Raw genomic sequence first — 17,754 nt, 5'->3', positions numbered from 1 at the left:
CAACCACACAGGCCCCTTGATCTGCACACAAGATAGTCCCTAATTGTGCTGAGACAGTCCTTCAATCCAGACAGACCATAGACTTGGACCACAAGCCCTGCCTAATCCTGACAATGAGCTCAAAGGCTGTCTCTTACTCACCATATAACCAGCCCTGTCCCAACAGCTTGTATATAGTAGGTGTTCAATACACATGTGGCAAATGAGCAGATCAATGAGATGGCTACTCCATCATGCTCATCCCAGTGATCCAAAAAACTCCAATTAGGACTACAGTCTCCCTTAGCCCTGCTTATAGGCTGACCTCTCCTAAACGAAACTATAGACCCACCCCTGAAACACAACTAGGATCTTGAGCTTCCCAAGGGCACGGATCAGGTTTGGTTCTACTCTGTCTCCCAGGCATGAAGCACATAGTAGATGTACAATAAATGTGGGCTGAATGAACAGACGGTTGACTAGTAGGGTTCACTCAGGTCTCTGTTCAAATGCCACCCTGTCAGAGTCCCTCCCTATCCACCCCATCAGAAATAGCAACCCTTCCCAACCCCTCTTACCCTGCCCACTTCCCTGCTGTGGTTTTCTTAGCACCTACCCCTTCTTGACACAGTCTCTATTACTAGTTCATCTGTTCCCTGTCCACCCCTCCCCACCAAAATGTAAGCAAATGAGGGCAGGCCTTCTGTTGTTTACTGCTATACCCCCAGCTCCTCCCCATGCAGTCACATGGTAGGTGCTCACTAGATATTTGTATCAAAACAACAACAACAACAAGAAAAAAACCCAACACCAGATTTCAATACAAACTGATAACTGATTCCAACTGGATGGTAATATTAAGATGTCACCTAATTCATTGTTACCAAAGATGGTATGAGGAAAAAAAAAAAAAGATGTCACTTAATTCTGAGTACACACTGTCCTTAATCCTGACCCAGAGTGCCCTGTAATGCTGATGACAGCTTGAACCTCAGACAGGACCCCGAACAGTTCTCTCATACTGACAAGAATGATCTAATTTTGACTGCTGTTTTATAGCCTGTATACGGACTGGGCTTGTTTCTAATTTATTTGTGCCTGGCACATAGAAGGTTGTCAATAATTGCATGTAGTGTGAAAGAGTATCCATCTACTAATGCTGACCACAAACCAGTCCTTAATCTTCTAACACAGGCTCTGGTATCTGACCCTGACCAGATAGATGTTCACTCTCAATCCTGCCCAAACACGATCTCTGATTGGATCACACACAGGCCTGACTCAGGACAGTGAGTGAACCCTGATTCTGGCCAACTGACAGATCTGGGCCTCAGATTCAACCTTGATTCTTTACTTTCTTTTTTGAGACAGGGTCTTGCCCTATTACCCAGGAGTACAGTGGCGCAATCGCAGTTCACTACAGCATCAGCCTCTTGGGCTCAAGACATCCTCCCACCTCAGTTGCCTGAGTGGTTGGGACTATTGGTGCATGCTACCATGTCTGGCTAATTTTTATATTTTTTTGTAGAGATGGGGTTTCAACATGTTGTCTAGGCTGGTCTTGAACTCCCGGGCTCAAGCAATCTTCTCAAGGGGATTACAGGTGTGAGCCACCACACCTGGCCTAAACCCTGATTTTGACAGTAGACTGAGCCCAAATCTCAACCTCAGTCTGGGCCATGATCCAGACCAACGTCCCTTATCATGACCACTGGCCAGCTCCTGATTCTGACCACAGACTGACCTCAGAGCAATCTCTGATCAGACCCTGGATTAGCTCCTAAAGCCGATCACCATACGATGAACCCCCTGAGAACTCAATCGTTTTTCTTTTTTTGAGACAGAGTCTCGCTCTGTCGCCCAGGCTGGAGTGCAGTGGCACGATCTCGGCTCACTGCAACCTCTGCCTCCTAGGTTCAAGCGATTCTTCTGCCTCAGCCTCCTGAGTAGCTGGGACTACTGGTGCACGCCACCATGCCCGGCTAATTTTTGTATTTTCAGTAGAGACAGGGTTTTGCCATATTGGCCAGGCTGGTCTCAAACTCCCGGCCCTCAATGATCTTTTATTATTGTTTTTAAGACATGGGGTATCACTATGCTGACCAGGCTGGTCTTGAACTCCTGGCCTCAAGTAATCCTCCCATCTTGGCCTCCCAAAGTGTTGGGATTACAGGCGTGAGCCACTGTGCCTGGCCTCTTCTATTTTTTATTTTTTTTATTTTTTTTTTATTTTTTGAGACGGAGTCTGGCTCTGTCGCCCGGGCTGGAGTGCAGTGGCCGGATCTCAGCTCACTGCAAGCTCCGCCCCCCGGGTTTACGCCATTCTCCTGCCTCAGCCTCCCGAGTAGCTGGGACTACAGGTGCCCGCCGCCTCGCCCGGCTAGTTTTTTGTATTTTTTAGTAGAGACGGGGTTTCACCGTGTTCGCCAGGATGGTCTCGATCTCCTGACCTCGTGATCCGCCCGTCTCGGCCTCCCAAAGTGCTGGGATTACAGGCTTGAGCCACCGCGCCCGGCCTATTTTTTATTTTTTGAAACATTTGAAAAACGGTCTTGCTCTGTCACCCAGGCTGGAGTGCAGTGGTGCAAACATGGCTCACTGCAGCCTCGACCTCCTGGGTTCAAGTGATCCTCCCACCTCAGCCTCCCAAGTAGCTGGGACTATAGGTACATGCCACCACACCTGGCTAAGTTTGTTTTTTTGGTAGAGACGGGGCCTTACTATGTTGCCCAGGCTGGTCTTCAACTCCTGGGCTCAAGTGATCTGCCCACCTTGGTCTCCCAAAGTGCTGGGATTACAGGCATGAGCTACCATGCCTGGCCTTATTCATTTTTTACAGTCCCAAAGCCCACTACGGTAACTTATGACTAACAGCACTTGAGAAAGTTTGCTGAGTGAACAGATGCATATGTGAGAAGAGCCCTAATCCTGTGGTATAGAGACCGTCCCTACACACCCCCATGGAGGGGCCCTTCACTCTCATTCCCCACCCTATGAGCTGTGCCCCAAGATGCATCCCTAGCCATGGGGTGACCAGGTGAGTTCCCACTTTGCCTCATTACATCACCTCCCTTTTCTCTAGTTTCTGGCCACCGGACAGTCCTGGAGGTCTGCTCTATCCACCCCAAGACATAATTCCAGAGCTGAAAAAGTCTCAAGAGAATACACAGTTTAAATTCTCCTGGACTCCTTGGAATCCACTGGAAACCAAGGAGCTTCTCCCTGTCATATCTGCACACAAACTCCAGAATGCTGCTTTTAATTTTAAAGAAGGTATGTACGCCAGTGGACCCTGGGTCAACGACCTAGACCCAGTCTGAGCCAGGAGGAGGTTTGCGGGTAGGGGGTTTGAGTGACTCGCTCTTCAAGTTTTTGTCCTCGTTTTCCTGTTTTAAAGGGGCCTATCACCCAGCCCAAGTGCTAAACCACCCTGGAATCGGACATTTCTTCCTGGATCTAATCTCTATCCCACCCATGGCAGAGCTCCAGGTTAGGGTATAAGGATGTTCTTGGAGTTCAAAGGCAGAGAAGGCTCTGCAGCAGGGCTTGAGGCTAGGGGGAAGTGTGGCTTACTCACTCAAAATGCTTCTTGATCTTTTCTGACTCTGCATATTTGGAGATTCCATTGATGAAGAGGGTCCGCTTCACCTGGGTGACAGGGGAGTGGGTTTGCCTTCTGAGGCCTGACCCCAGTGGAGCCAGAGGATGTGGGGGGTGGAGGGCACTAGAGAAGGGTGTTTCGTTTTGAGGGGGTAGAGAAGTAGGTGAGCAGAGGGGAGCAGATGGGGTGACAGGAGGCCTTAGTTATAGATAAGCCAGGTCCCAGGGAAAGCAGGGGAGTGTTTCTAACAGAAATCAGGCAGTGAGCCTAACAAAAGAGCCACGCCATCCTATGCTCTTTAGGGGTTATAGAGGCAGATGAAGGGGGTACTACTTTCAGCTCCTTAGACCCCGAGGACCCAGTACAGTGGTTGGCATGGAGTAGGTGTCTGGTTCTGGCTTGGTGAGTGCATGTAGAAGGGGAAGGAATATTACTATCCTAATGTCAGCCACAGCTACTTCCCCAAGTGCTGGGCACAGCATGGCTGTTTCCGCGTATTCCCCACAACCTTGGGGGAGGTACTGTTGTTATCCCATTTCACAGATGAGAAAATCGTGGCTTGGGAGGTTATGTAACTTGCAGGACGCTGTGCCAGCATTCAAACCCAGCTGACACTTCTTGGGGCTGAGACAAGAGAGGCCTGCAGGGAAGGGAAGGGAAGGGAAGGGAAGAGGCTGGGGGCGGGGCAGGACCTGGGCTCTGCTCCACGCACCAGATCGTCCTCCTTGTAGCGCATCTTGGAGGTGTGTCTACGCATGCTGTAGACGGTGAGCAGCAGATACAGGAAGGCGAAGGAGGTGTGCAGCCATAGCAGGTTGTTCCTGGGAGGAGCAGAGAGGATACATGGGAGCCACTGGGGCTAGGACACACTCAGATGAGATGCCTCAGCCTGTCAGTGTTAAACCCTTGATACAGACAGGGCCCTCTACTGCCACCAGCCTTCTGGCACTGACTCCTCACAAGGCAGGCCCACATCCCACATCCCCTAGACCCCAAGATTCTCCCATTCCAATGAAAATGTCCCTGATAGGCCACCTCTCTACACCCTACCCGCTGGTTACAGTGTCTCCAACTGCTCCAGCTGGCCCTCCCTGGTTCCTGAGATTTCACCCTCCTCTTCTGTATCTGGTCATCCTTGGGGGATCCTCAGCAGGCATCCCCCTCTTCTGTCTCCAACTCAAGCCCTCAGGGACCCTCAGCCATCCCTGTAGCCTTTGCTCCCATCAATGCAGCTGCCTTTCCTCTCTGTCCCACATCATGGCCCAGACTCTGGTCATAGACCTTGGCCTGGCCGACCAGCTTCACCTCTTACCCTGATTTCAAGTTGGCAATGGTGGTTCTCCCAAAGCTGTAGGCATTGTTCTCTAGGGGGTGAGAAGAGGGAGAGGATGATGGTGGGGTCAGGGCACATCCCCTCCAGCCCCATCCTCTCTCCACCCTAGCCGTCCTGGCCCTCACTGACCCAGCAGGTCCCCTGAGAAGTTGACAGGCAGCACGATGCCTACGGAGAGGACGCCCACAACCACCAGCAGCCCGATGATGTGCCGCTGAAAGGACAGGTAGTGCACGGCGTCGCCCCCACATTTGTCCCGGATCTCATCATCCCTGCAGCCGTACGGGGTGGACAGAGGAATTAGGTTAGGACCAGGGCAAGAAAGGGGCTGCAACTTGCCTGCCCTGACCCACCCCCACCCCAAACCCACCCTAGCTCCAGCTGATCTGGCAGTACTACAGGGCTGAAATGGGACTTCTTGGTCCCCTATTTTCTGTGAGGGGAGAGGGGAGCAAGGCAGAAGAGAGGGGGAGGGAGAAAAAGGAGAAATGCATGGAGAAGGGGAGGGATGAAGGCAGAGGACTAGAAGGAAAGAAAGAGGTAAAAGAAAAAAGAGACTGCAGAGAGAGGAAGGGGAAGAAGAAAAATGGGAATGCAGAGAAAAGGGAAGAAAAAAGAGAAATATCTGTGGAGGGAGGAAGAGGAGAAAGAAGGAGGACCAGTAGGAGGAGGAGTGGTAAAAGAGGCAGAAGTGAAGGAAGGATGGGAGGAGGGGCAGCAGCACCTCATGGGTGTGGCTGAGCCTGGTGTAGTGAAGTGAGGTACCCATGCAGGAGGCTTAGGGGAGTGGGTGGCGGCAGTGCTGACCTGTCCCGGCTTCCTGCCTTTCTCAGTGCTCACTGCCTGCCTGCTGGACTCTGGCTGGATCTCCTGAGTTCTGCCTGCTGGACACAGGCTCTGCCTGCCGCTGGCTGGCTGCTCCCAGCCTACTGCTGCCCCCACCCGCTGGCTGCACAGAGGCTGAGGCAGGGGCTCCACCCCTTCTCTCTACGTGGGGCAGGGCAGGGAGAGAAGAGGGCAGAGCGGGCCCCCCAGGCCAGGGGGGTCACAGAGGAGATTATGGGGTCAAGTGAGTGTCCGGGGACAGCAGAGGCTCGGGTCCCCAGGGCTTGGCCTTCCAGAGCAGGGAGGAGGGTGCTGCGCTGGCAAGGAGTGCTAAGGCCCTGAAAGCTGCTGGCTTCTCAATTTTGTAGGGAGATGCCAGGTTCTGAAGTTTCTCTCTTTCTTTAGAGCTTGAAGATGGTCCACTTACTTTATCCTGAAGATGGCTGTCAGCCAGGAACAGAAACCCTGGGGGAACAGAGGGCTGTCAGCGGGAGTCCCCAGCCCACCAACCCGAACCTCTCTTCTCCCTCAAGTCCCACCCATTCTCATAATTACCTCCAGGCACAGCTTCCACACCCCTCGCTAAAAAAAAAATCCTTATATCCTAGGAACTAGCTTATCCCCAAAAAGGGAGAGAGGGAAGGTCTCAGCCCTCAAAGAAAAAAGACCAACACTAAACAGGGTTATCTGTGAATCCTCATGTCCAGATCTACAGATTTCTGCAAATACCCTGTGGCTGTGTAGGCCAGGGTGGGACGGGTGGGGCTTGGGGTTCTAAGGTTAGCAGGGCCTCCAGACCTCCAGCTAATAAGAGTTTGCAACATGGCTGCCAAAAGCAGAGAGGAGGGCCTTGCTGCCTGAATTCCAGCTATTAACCCTCTAGTCTACCCTGGAAGGATTAAAGCCCAGGGTCACTGTGAGCTACAAGATATCTCCCCACCTCCGGCCAGATGTGGTGGCTCACACCTGTAATCCCAGCACTTTGGGAGGCCAAGGTGGGCGGATCGCCTGAGGTCAGGAGTTCAAGATCAGCCTGGCCAACATGGTGACACCCCATCTCTACTAAAAATACAAAAATTAGCTGGGTGTGATGATGCACACTTGTAATCCCAGTTACTTGGGAGGCTGAGGCTGGAGAATTGCTTGAACCCAGGAGGTGGAGGTTGTAGTGAGCCGAGATCACACCACTGCACTCCAGCCTGGGTGACAGAGCAAGACTCCATCTCAGGGAAAAATTGAAAAAAAAAAAAAAAAAAAGAGATCTCCCCACTCCAGCCTCTAGGCCTGTAAAGGCAGAGAGTGGGGACATTCAGGGGAGGGCTGGGCAGAGGGCACCCTGCCCCTAACTCCATCCAGGAGAAAGTCCAGACATAACACAGGATGGCGTAGAAAGGTGCCTTTCAGCCATGATTCAGGACCATGCTACCTGTTGCCAACATCACCTGAGTCTGAGGACTATCTGGATACCTCTGGCTAGCAGGTGTGACAACTTTGCCACCTACCAGTATGAGTCCAACTCAGGAAGCTGAAGGCCATCTTCTGCTGGGACTGCTGGAAGAGCTGCCACCCCTAGGACTTGCAGCCCAAGAGGGACTGACCAGGGCCACCCCATGTCTGAGGATTAGAGTTCTGACTAGGCTCCTCACCCTCATGGAATTAATGACGGAGAGCCAGGCAGGTAACACCTGTGTGTTAGGTCTGATATGAAAGGGGGTCTGGAGTCTGTTATGAACTGCCATTCATACACCTTTTTGAAAGGGACCACTGCTGGCCGGGCGCAGTGGCTCAAGCCTGTAATCCCAGCACTTTGGGAGGCCGAGACGGGCGGATCACAAGGTCAGCAGATCGAGACCATCCTGGTTAACACGGTGAAACCCCGTCTCTACTAAAAAATACAAAAAACTAGCCGGGAGAGGTGGCAGGCGCCTGTAGTCCCAGCTACTCGGGAGGCTGAGCCAGGAGAATGGCGTAAACCCGGGAGGCGGAGCTTGCAGTGAGCTGAGATCTGGCCACTGCACTCCAGCCTGGGCGACAGAGCTAGACCCCGTCTCAAAAAAAAAAAAAAAAAAAAAAAAAGAAAGGGACCACTGCCACTCAGCTCCAATCCACAAGCAGGTCAACTGGCCCACACGGCCAGGGGTCACCCACCTGCAACCTCCGAGCAACACGACGGATTCTGTTGGCTTTGCTAGGCAGGGCTGGAGGGCTTATTATTTCTTTTGTTTGTTTTGAGACGGAGTCTTGCTCTGTCGCCCAGGCTGGAGTGCAGTGGGGTGATCTCAGCTCACTGCAAGCTCCGCCTCCTGAGTTCATGCCATTCTCCTGCCTCAGCCTTCCAAGTAGCTAGGATTATAGGCGCCAGCCACCATGCCTGGCTAATTTTTTGTATTTTTAGTAAAGACGGGGTTTCACTATGTTGGCCAGGATGGTCTCGATCTCCTGACCTCGTGATCCTCCCGCCTTGGCCTCCCAAAGTGCTGGGATTACAGGTGTGAGCCAAGGGCTTATTATTACTTCTAAAGCCATGACTACGGAAAAAAGGTGGCCTTAGGATTAATCAGCAGAAGTGGGCACAGAACTCTTTGTGGCAAACAAAGTTGGGAATTCACGAATGTTAGGGCTGTGCTAGTTTGGAGGCTGTGACATAGAGGAAGGAGCCAGGAGTTCTGGGCCTGGGGGATCATCCTGTGGTTCCCTGGATGAATCACTTTCCTTGCTGAGGAGGAGGCCAAACCAGCATCCCTGACTACACATCACTGAAAGTGAGGGACTTCTCAGCCCATATGCCCTGGGGGTGGGGTGGGGGACTAAGAAGTTTTAGGGAGGGCACTCACATTGTCCCTTTGGTCAAAGTCAACGGAGCTGGATACAGAGGTGAGACGCTCATACCGGTCATGACTGTCCCCGTGCATAGCTGAAGCCACACTGGGGGTGAGGGAGATGAGAGATCAGAGAGCCTGTTGAGTCTGAGTCCCCGGGGAGCTGGGCCGAGTGCTCCAGAGCTCCAGGGCTATAGAAGGCACAGAAGGCACAGGAAGCGCAGAGGCTGAAGCAGAGAGGAATGACTGCCCTCTACCCGGCTTCCCTCAAATATGCCTCTTCCTTTCAGGGTGACTCAGGGTGGGAGCGGAGGTGGGCACTGATGCTGGGCAGTAGGGCCTTGAGGGAGGAGGTAATCTTCATCATCTCCCTAAGGAGGCTGAAGTGAGAACGCCAGAGGGCCCTGCAGTTCCAGAGTTGACTGGCAGGGGCTGGGGACAGGCAACAGAGCCAATATTATGCAAAGAGCAATGAGGAGGTGGAGGAAAGGATGGACCAGGAAAACCTGGAAGGGCTGGGAAGACTGGAAGGTCTCCTGGGTGGGGCCCTCCCCTCCCCTCCCCTCCCCTCCCCTCCCTTCCCCTCCCCTCCCGCTTCCCTGACTCCAACAGCTGTTACAACTCCAACTCCAATCCTATAGACAGAGATGACAAAGTGACAAAAAAGCCCAGTCTGGGGGGCTCCTTGGGCAGTCCCCCTCCCAGGCCTCCAGAAGAGGTGAGCAGAGAACCCTGGAATATGAAGAACTAGCTGTTAGGTGACAAGAAGCTGCTGGTGACACCCAATCTTGTCTCTACGTGATTGTGCTGAGGATTTCCTGGAGGACAACTCCTCCCCTCCAGCCAACAAGGGCCGCATAGGCAGGGGCACACAGAGAGGGACTTCTCCCAGGCAGGGAGCCAGAGGGAGAGATGAAGGGGAGGTGAGGCAGAGACAAGCTGGGGAGCCCCCTGCTCTGCAAAGCACACCGCCTGCGTTAATCCGAAACATGAGCCTGCAGAGGAGAAAACTGCAAAAAGAAACCAGCAACTTGGCAGGAAGAGAAGAGAAGCGTGAGAGAAGAAAAGGGAAAGCTGGTTTAGTGGGAATGAGGGGGCTGGTGCCCCACATACTATTCCTGTTCCACTCGGTCCCTCTCCTGCCGCCGAAGCCTGGGGACAGAGAACAGACAGGGTTAGCAGAGGTGGGGGAGAGTCCCTGGGGATAGGTGAGGAACAGGGGCCCAACTGAGGGCCCTCATGCCCCCATGCCCACATTGGGGCTAGTCTCTTTTCATCCCCCCAGCAAAGGGGATTGAGAGAGGGCTGGCTCCTTCCTATTCCTAAGGAGTGTGGAGCAAGGTGTGTGTGTGGAGAGCTAGAGGGAGGGTCCCAGACCCTTACCTGTCTGCATCTGTCACCAAGGCCAGCCGCCCATAGTCCCAGGCCACCTTCCGGAGGATAGAGAATAAGAACAGCAGTGCCTGAGGGAAGAGGGGGCAGTTGGCAAGTGCAGAGGCTGTCCGCCTGCTGGACTAGGGGGCAGAAGCAGAGGGTCCAAAATCTTGTCTTAGAAGGGGATGACCCTGGCTCGGGTGAATGGTCAAAGTCGAGGCTTGGGCTGGATGATGGGGACTCCTCCTGCTTAAGCCTGGGAAGTCAGGGGCAGGTGGCAGAGTGGTTAGAGCTGGAGGTGTTTGCCAGGTGTGTACAGGGCATGGATGCCAAGGTAGGGGGTGGCAGCAGGCACTCACAAGGAAGCACATGAAGTCGAGAGCCAGAACGGTGGGGACGCCCCCAAAGGGCAGGCCCTGCAGGACAGTGCTGCGGATGCGGGCGCTGTAGCAGTAGTCCTTGGGGTTGCTGTTGTTGAGGGCCGTGGTGCCCAGTGTGGCCAGCAGAAAGGGCAGCATGGCTGCTACTGCCGCATGGTCCTCCTGGGCAGAGGGTGGAACAGTCAGCTGGGTTTGCCCCCATCCCCTTCATGGCCCAGTAGGGTGGGTGTGGGGAGGGGGCAGTGAGGGCAGATCACCAGGCTGCCTGGGTAGGTGGAAGCTCTGGCCTCTGGAGATAAGGGCCTAGGGAGGGGAGAGTTGAGTCACATGGATTTGCCTTCACTGGCAATCTGGCTATGACACCCCACCCTGGGTATGGGGAACTCAGTCTAGATGCCAGGCCTGGACTGGGGAGGCTGGTTTCATTAAGAGGCTGGTTTCATTTTCAGGAAGGGGTCTGTGATTTTCTAACATCTATCTAAATGCCCCCTGCCCCCGCCACCCCCACACTCTCATTCTTTCAGTCTTAGGGCAGGGGGCGGAGCTGAGCCTAGGAAGACAGGGAGGGGTCTTAGATTTGAGGACTCAGGGTAAGATGAGGGGTCTCCACAACAGGGGAAAATGGGTCAGGAGCCAGCTGCCTCGTCCTGATCTTTCATCAATCAAATGGCACAATTTCATTTGATTAGGGTTTTGAACTCTGTTAATCACCTCTATATAACTGGCTTAGGTTCGACGATGGGTCAGAGTAGGAAGTCAAGTAAATAGCAGTACTTCTGCGTTCGAGTTACCTCCCTGGCCCCAGCCACTCCTGCTTATTCTCATTTCTTTTCCCTATACCGTTCTCCTCTCTTCAGTTATTTGCACAGGATCACCTGAGTGTTCTGAGTACTACAACTCCCACAGTGCCATGCTCCTGCCTCTAATGCAGGGAAGGCTGGGAAAGCTATGCCCTCCGGCGAGCTTTTCCACTGGCAAAGGAGGGGAGAGTGGGTGGGGGCCTCTTAGCCTGCCCGGGCAGCCAGGGTGCTGTCTGGTTCCCTGCTGCTGGCCAGCTGCATTGATGCTCAGAGTGGATGGGGTGGGCAGGAGGAGGAGGAAAGGGACAGCCAGCCTGAGTGCCTGGGTTCTCAAAGTGTTTGGGGACAGAACAGAGTGGGGCCCTGGGGAGAATCCCAGGATGGCGGAGAAGTGTGGCCTCAGCAGTGCAGCACTGCCCCACCCATTTTACTGGGGGGTCCCTGGGGGACCCTTCTGCTGACAACACTGAAGCTCTGCCTTGGGGGCGGGGGGTGGGGGAAGGTCCTCAGGGAAGGAAAAGGAAAACCAGACAAAGAGAACAACAAAACTAGCAACAGTGACTGCAACTTCGGGAGCAGGGGCCCTTTGCCCCCAGGGGGAATCAGAGGGTTTCTCCTGCCTCTTCCTAACACTTCAACCACAGGGCAAGAGGCAGAAGCCCTCAGATGGAGGGGAGGATGGAGTTGTTGATGTGTTTTACTTGGTCCCAGGGAGTCTCTGCAAAGCCTGGATTAGGAAGACTAAAGGAGTAACTGCTCGTATGTCATGCCTCCCCCTTTTCCAGTTCAAGCTGCCTTTAAAAATACACCAATTTAGTAATTGTATCAGGTACCATTTGTCCAGTGCCCTCAGTTTCAAGAATAATATATACATGATTTCATTCAATCCTCAATGATCCTGAGTTGAGTGTCATTGACATTTTAGGGTGGGGGCACAGGGACTCAGAGGTTAGGCAACTTTCCCAAGGTCACACTGCTAATAAAATGAGGGACCTAGGACCCAAACCTAGCTCACCTTCTTTTTAAAGCTAGAATGCTTTTCAGGGCACCACAATGCTTTTCTGATGTACCTAGAACAGGACTCGGCAGACCATGGAAGCTTTATAAATGCTCATTAAAAGTTCTCAGGCCAGAGAACTTGAGGGTGCTGTGGAAATGTGTGTGTCCAGGTATGTGTGTCCAGGTAAATGTGTGTTGATGTGTGGACCTGTGTCCAGGAGGAGCTAGGTGACTGCATGGCAGTCCACGGAAATGAAGGGAGTTGTTGGCTTCGAAGTGGGGGTGTGAACATGGGTGTGTCTGGGAGCCTGGGTATGTAAACATAAGATGCACAGAACCCTGGCACACTATAGGAGGTTAAAGGTAGGTATAGGTATCTTGGGTTGGGGGGGCTCTAACTAGTCCCCCTTTCTCAATTCTCAACTCCAATGTACTCCAGCAATCTCAACACTCCATTCCCACCGCTTGCCTGTTTCTCTGAATTCCAAGGCTCCACCAGATCAGAATGAAATGAGAACAAGCCCCAGAGTACCATTCCTATCACCTCCTGTCTTATCCACACCAAAGAAAGGTAGAGCATTTTGGAAGCTTCTATATGAATTGGCCCCAGCAGGGTGGACAGGGTCTAGCCAGATGCTTAGTAACTGAAATCACCATGCTCCTCTGCTGTTGGCCTCCTTAGGGTCACAAAACACTCTCACCTCCACAACTGCATTAATTCTCCCACCTGCATGGGAGGAAGGCAGGGTGCACTCAGATCACTATCCCCATTTTACAGGGAGGAAGCAGGAACCCAGTAGGGGAAGCAACTTGCAGTGACAGGACAGGTAAGGGGTGGAGCCTGGGCTGGCGGCTCTGCCGGTTGACAGGCCTGCTCCAAGCTTTTAATTGTGGGGGCGGGGTTGCTGGGCTGAGTTTCATCAAGGGCAGCTGCTTTCAAAGCCAGCACTGGGCTGAGAAATAGAGAAGAGGGAAGACACTGAGGCAGAATACCTCGGGGACGGGAGGTGGCAGTTCTTCCACTCCACAAGGCGCCTGCACCAGCTATATCCCAGAGTTTCTCTAGTCTGATACTGAGGCTTTAGCTAGAAGTATGTCCAGAGAGTGATGGAGGATTTTATTTCTAGCTAACTTAAGCTTTTATTTTACCATTAAGGAGTGTGTGCATGGTGGGGGTTGGAGAGCTATAACTTATACGCCTGTTTTTTTGGTTGTTATGTATTTTTTTGAGACGGAGTCTTGCTCTATCACCAGGCTGGAGCGCAGTGGTGCGATCTTGGCTCACTGCAACCTCCGCCTCTTGGGTTCAAGGGATTCTCCTGCCTCAGCCTCCCGAGTAGCTGGGACTACAGGCGCATGCCACCATGCCCAGCTAATTTTTGTATTTTTAGTAGAGACAGGGTTTCACCATGTTGGCCAGGATGGTCTCAATCTCTTGACCTCATGATCTGCCCGCCTCAACCTCCCAAAGTGCTGAGATTACAGGCGTGATATAAACTTTTTCAATGGAGTTACTGGACAAGATTTAAGTTAGGGCTTGGGATCAAAGCAAGGCCATGTGGTCTGAGGGGAGGAGGTGAAGATGGAAGCTAGCTCTGTTACTATGAAACCTAAGTCTCAGTCTTCCAATCTGTAACAAAGAGATATGAATATTCTTACTCTACCCCCTACCCACTTCAGAGGGATAGGCAAAGAATATATCCACAAGTGAGCATAAAAGTAGTAGTAGGTGCCAGGCACGGTGGCTCACACCTGTAATCCCAGCATTTTGGGAGGCCAAGGTGTGCAGATCACAAGGTCAGGAGTTCGAGACCAGCCTGGCCAATATGGTGAAACCCAGTCTCTACTAAAAAAATACAAAAATTAGCTGGGTATGGTGGCGCGAGCCTGTAGTCCCAGCTACTCGGAAGGCTGAGGCAGGAGAATTGCTTGAAACCAGGAGGCAGAGGTTGCAGTGACCCTAGATCACGCCACTGGGTGACAGAGTGAGACTCCATCTCAAAAAAAAAGTAGTAGTAGGCAGGGTGGGGTGGCTCACCCCTGTAATCTGAGCACTTTTGGAAGCCAAGTGGGGAAGATCCCTTGAGCCTAGGAGTTGGAGGCTGTAGTCAGCCATGATCATGCCACTGCACTCTAAACTGGGCAACAGAGCAAGACCTTGTCTTCAGGAAAAAAAAAAAAAAAAAAGCCAGGCATGGTGGCTCACACCTATAATCCCAGCACTTTGGGAGGCTGTGGTGGGAGAATCGCTTGAGCTCAAGAGTCCGAGACCAGCTTGGAAAACATAGGAAAACCCTGTCTCTACAAAAGATACCCCCCCAAAATTTAGCCAGGCATGGTGGTGCACGTCTGTAGGCCCAGCTACTCTGGAAGGTGAGGTGGGAGGATCACCTGAGCCCAGGGAGTTCCAGGCTGCAGTGAGCCGAGATCATGCCACTGCACTCCATCCTGGGTGACAGACAGAGACCCTGTCTAAAAAAAAAAGGAAAGAAAAAAGAAAAACAGAAAAAAAAAAGTAGTAAAATAACACATGTATTAAAAATGTTTATTTAACTCTTCTTTTGTGCGAAGCACTCTTCTAAGCACTTTACAAATGTAACTCATTCGCTCCCCATCACAACCCCAGGAGGACACTGAGGTACAGAGAGAGTATATGAGCTACTCAAGGTCACATAGCCAGTCTGTGTAGACCCAGATAAGGACCCAGGCTGCCTGGCTCAAGTGTATGCTCTTAATCACCGCACTTTGCAGAGATATCTACAAACAAGAGCCACTTCCACCAGGGAGCTGGAGGCAGCCAGTTACCACTCTGGAGAAATGCCATACCCTATTTCTACCTGCTTGCCTTTCCTCTTGCTTATAGCTTCCTTCCACTCAGGCCTTGGGTTTGTGATTTCAGGTTCTGAGGCAGGTGTAGGGTACAGGCACCGTAGTCTGGTGGTTAAAAGCACAGACTCTAGGATGTGACAGACCAGGCTTCTAACCTGGGAAAATTACTTAGTCACCCTGGGCCTCAGTTTCTTCATCTGTAAAATGGGACAATAATCCAGTTGTGTCGGTGTTCTGGGGATTAAAAGCTCTTAATACAGTTCAAGGTATATAACAGGCTCCAGGAATTAGCTATTGTTATTAATAAGGTATGGAATAAAAGGGATTGGTTTAGAGAAAGAAAACTGGTGAAAACAAAAATAAGATAAAAACACAGAATTGCCGGGCGCGGTGGCTCAAGCCTGTAATCCCAGCACTTTGGGAGGCCGAGACGGGCGGATCACGAGGTCAGGAGATCGAGACCATCCTGGCTAACACAGTGAAACCCCGTCTCTACTAAAAAATACAAAAAACTAGCCGGGCGAGGTGGCGGGCGCCTGTAGTCCCAGCTACTCGGGAGGCTGAGGCAGGAGAATGGCGTGAACCCGGGAGGCGGAGCTTGCAGTGAGCTGAGATCCGGCCACTGCACTCCAGCCTGGGCGGCAGAGCGAGACTCCGTCTCAAAAAAAAAAAAAAAAAAAAAAAACACAGAATTTAACATGATAGAAATATAACAGAGCCCCTCAGTCAGGTTGGGCTTCTTATTCCGACCTAAGGGTTTACACTGTGTTAAGGATTCTGCCAGTGAGTGATAGGGAATATTCTCACTCTTTGAACATACCCCATGCATCTGTGGCAGCCTGGGAGGTGGAGGCATGGGAGAGTAATGGGTCAGAAGTTCAGAGATGATAACCCATTATTGATCAACTACCAGGAAGGATGTCAAGCTCTTTACTTGTTACCTTGTTTGATCCCCATGATAAAACTTGTAAGGAGGTGGTAGTAACCACATTTTTTTTTTTTTTTTTTTTGAGACAGTCTCGCTCTGTCACCCAGGCTGGAGTGAAGTGCCACGATCTCGGCTCACTGCAACCTCTGCCTCCCAGGTTTAAGCCATTCTCCTGCCTCAGCCTCCTGAGTAGCTGGGATTACAGGTGTGTGCCACCATGCCTGGCTAATTTTTGTATGTTTAGTAGCGATGGGGTTTCACCATGTTGGCCAGGCTGGTCTCAAACTCCTGACCTCAAGTGATTTGTCTGCCTCAGTGTCCCAAAGTGCTGGAATTATAGTCATAAACACACTTTTTAATGAAAACTGAGGTTCAGACAGGTTAAGTAACTTGTCAAGGTCACACAGCTGAAGAATGGTAGAGCTAGAATTTGAACTCAGGTCTCTAAGACTGTGCTATACTTGGAGGGAACTTGTATGATGTCCCAAGGGGGTTCTTAGTTACCAACCGCCTGACTTCTGCCTTGCCATGTCCCCACCCACCCACAGGCCAAGACTGCACTGAGTGAGCCAACAGCAGGCCCCAGCATGTGCCACCTGGGGCATGCCAGGGCCTGGACCCTCTGGTGCCCTGGAGGACAATCATGCTGCCAGCACACCCCCACTTGAAGCCTGGCTGACACTCCCACTCCCCTCCTCATCCTGGCCTGGGAGGCAGGATGGGCCCCTCTTCAGCAGGTGTTGGGCACAGCCTCATTGCTCCCAGGCTGCTGCAGACCGGTATTGGGTAGGCAAGCCCCAGCCCCCCAGGGCAGTGGAGTGCTCAAGCTTGCCCTGAGCGGCCAGACCTCTGCCCAGGGGACCCAGGCAGGTGGCAACACAGAGCCCCAAGGGCAGCCTCTGACCTCTCCTCCTCACTTCCCAAGCGTCCTTTCCTTTTCTGGGGAACAAGATGCCAAGCTTTGGAACTGTCCGCCTTAGGCGTTCAAGACAGCCAGGAGGGACAAAGCGGCGCCCCCTCCCCGCAACAGGGCCTTTGCCCCACTCTCGGTTCCGCGTCTGAATCTTTTCCCCACCGCACCCTCCAACGCAGGCCCGGGCGGCTCATGAATGAACTGCACTGTGTGGGGCGTAAGGAGAGGACACGCTCCCGGGGCCGGCCGCCTCCCCAGCCTGCAGACCAGTCAGTCCCCAGAAGGGTCGGGGGCAGCCGCCGGCCTCATGCCAGCGCCTGCGAACCCTGCCCTTGCCCAAGCCCGAGCCCTTACCCTGGGCCGGCTTCTGGTGTACTCGCCCCCGGGAGCAGCAGAAAAAATAAAAGGGACCGAAGGCATCGGACTTGGCGACCCCGGGGTCCAAAACTCGGGGGCGGGGGCGGCTAGTTCCCCACAGCGGCGGCGGACAGGCGGGGCGCAGCTGGCACTCCCGAGGGGCGCGCAGGGGACGCGCACCTGCACCGGGCAGGTGGGAGAAGAGTGGCACTCGGGGGCCGGGGGCGGGGGTCCCACCCCTTGGGATCTCCCCAGGACTGGGGAGAGCGGGCGGCGCGTATGTGGACCTCCGGCACGGGTTGGAGGACTCACATTCGGCTCGGGATGGTGCGGGGTTGGGGGCAGCGCGCGCCCGGGCACCTCTGGGTCCCGCAGGAGGTTGAAGGGAGGGGACGCGCAGCTGAGTCCAGGTTTTTTCTTTGGGTGGTGGTGGGATCTTCGAAGAAAAGAGCGAGGGCTGGGGAGGGGTCGCGTACTCACCCCCAGGCGCAGACTCGGCTCCGGCTCCGAGCCCCGGGTTGGGGCGGGGCGGGGCTGGGGGAGGGGGAGGGGGAGTCGCTGGGCGGCTCGAGCTCCGGGCTCCTGCGGCGGCCGCGGCAGTGTATGGGGGAGGGGGA

At 53.2% G+C, this 17,754-nt stretch overlaps 1 protein-coding gene and 1 long non-coding RNA gene across 6 annotated transcripts in view; one reads left to right on the top strand and one right to left on the bottom strand.

Moving 5' to 3' along the window:
- TMEM63B (transmembrane protein 63B) overlaps positions 1 to 17,754 on the bottom strand; it is a 29,674-nt gene that overhangs the window by 11,230 nt on the left and 690 nt on the right. The window contains exons 1-10 of one of the 5 annotated variants that reach the window (XM_003897656.2): positions 17,618 to 17,736; positions 10,291 to 10,473; positions 9,941 to 10,020; positions 9,671 to 9,709; positions 8,573 to 8,663; positions 6,166 to 6,203; positions 5,043 to 5,185; positions 4,893 to 4,944; positions 4,293 to 4,401; positions 3,557 to 3,627 (exon numbers count right to left, since the gene is read on the bottom strand). In XM_003897656.2, coding sequence (XP_003897705.1) covers positions 3,557 to 3,627; positions 4,293 to 4,401; positions 4,893 to 4,944; positions 5,043 to 5,185; positions 6,166 to 6,203; positions 8,573 to 8,663; positions 9,671 to 9,709; positions 9,941 to 10,020; positions 10,291 to 10,449 — 782 coding nt within the window. In that variant the 5' untranslated portion in view covers positions 10,450 to 10,473; positions 17,618 to 17,736. Of the gene's footprint in view, positions 1 to 3,556; positions 3,628 to 4,292; positions 4,402 to 4,892; positions 4,945 to 5,042; positions 5,186 to 6,165; positions 6,204 to 8,572; positions 8,664 to 9,670; positions 9,710 to 9,940; positions 10,021 to 10,290; positions 10,474 to 17,449; positions 17,737 to 17,754 lie in introns of those variants that run through there. The other 4 variants (XM_009205270.2, XM_017957888.2, XM_009205267.4 and 1 more) reach the window with 4 other exon arrangements.
- On the top strand, positions 3,165 to 6,357 carry LOC103883694. Its single transcript, XR_001901787.3, has 3 exons — positions 3,165 to 3,252; positions 5,023 to 5,139; positions 6,144 to 6,357. It is a non-coding gene; the product is annotated as an uncharacterized LOC103883694 (long non-coding RNA).

Source organism: Papio anubis, chromosome 6, assembly GCF_008728515.1.
Source record: "Papio anubis isolate 15944 chromosome 6, Panubis1.0, whole genome shotgun sequence".
NCBI classification, from domain to species: Eukaryota; Metazoa; Chordata; class Mammalia; order Primates; family Cercopithecidae; genus Papio; species Papio anubis.
This window is presented reverse-complemented; position numbering and strand designations above follow the sequence as displayed.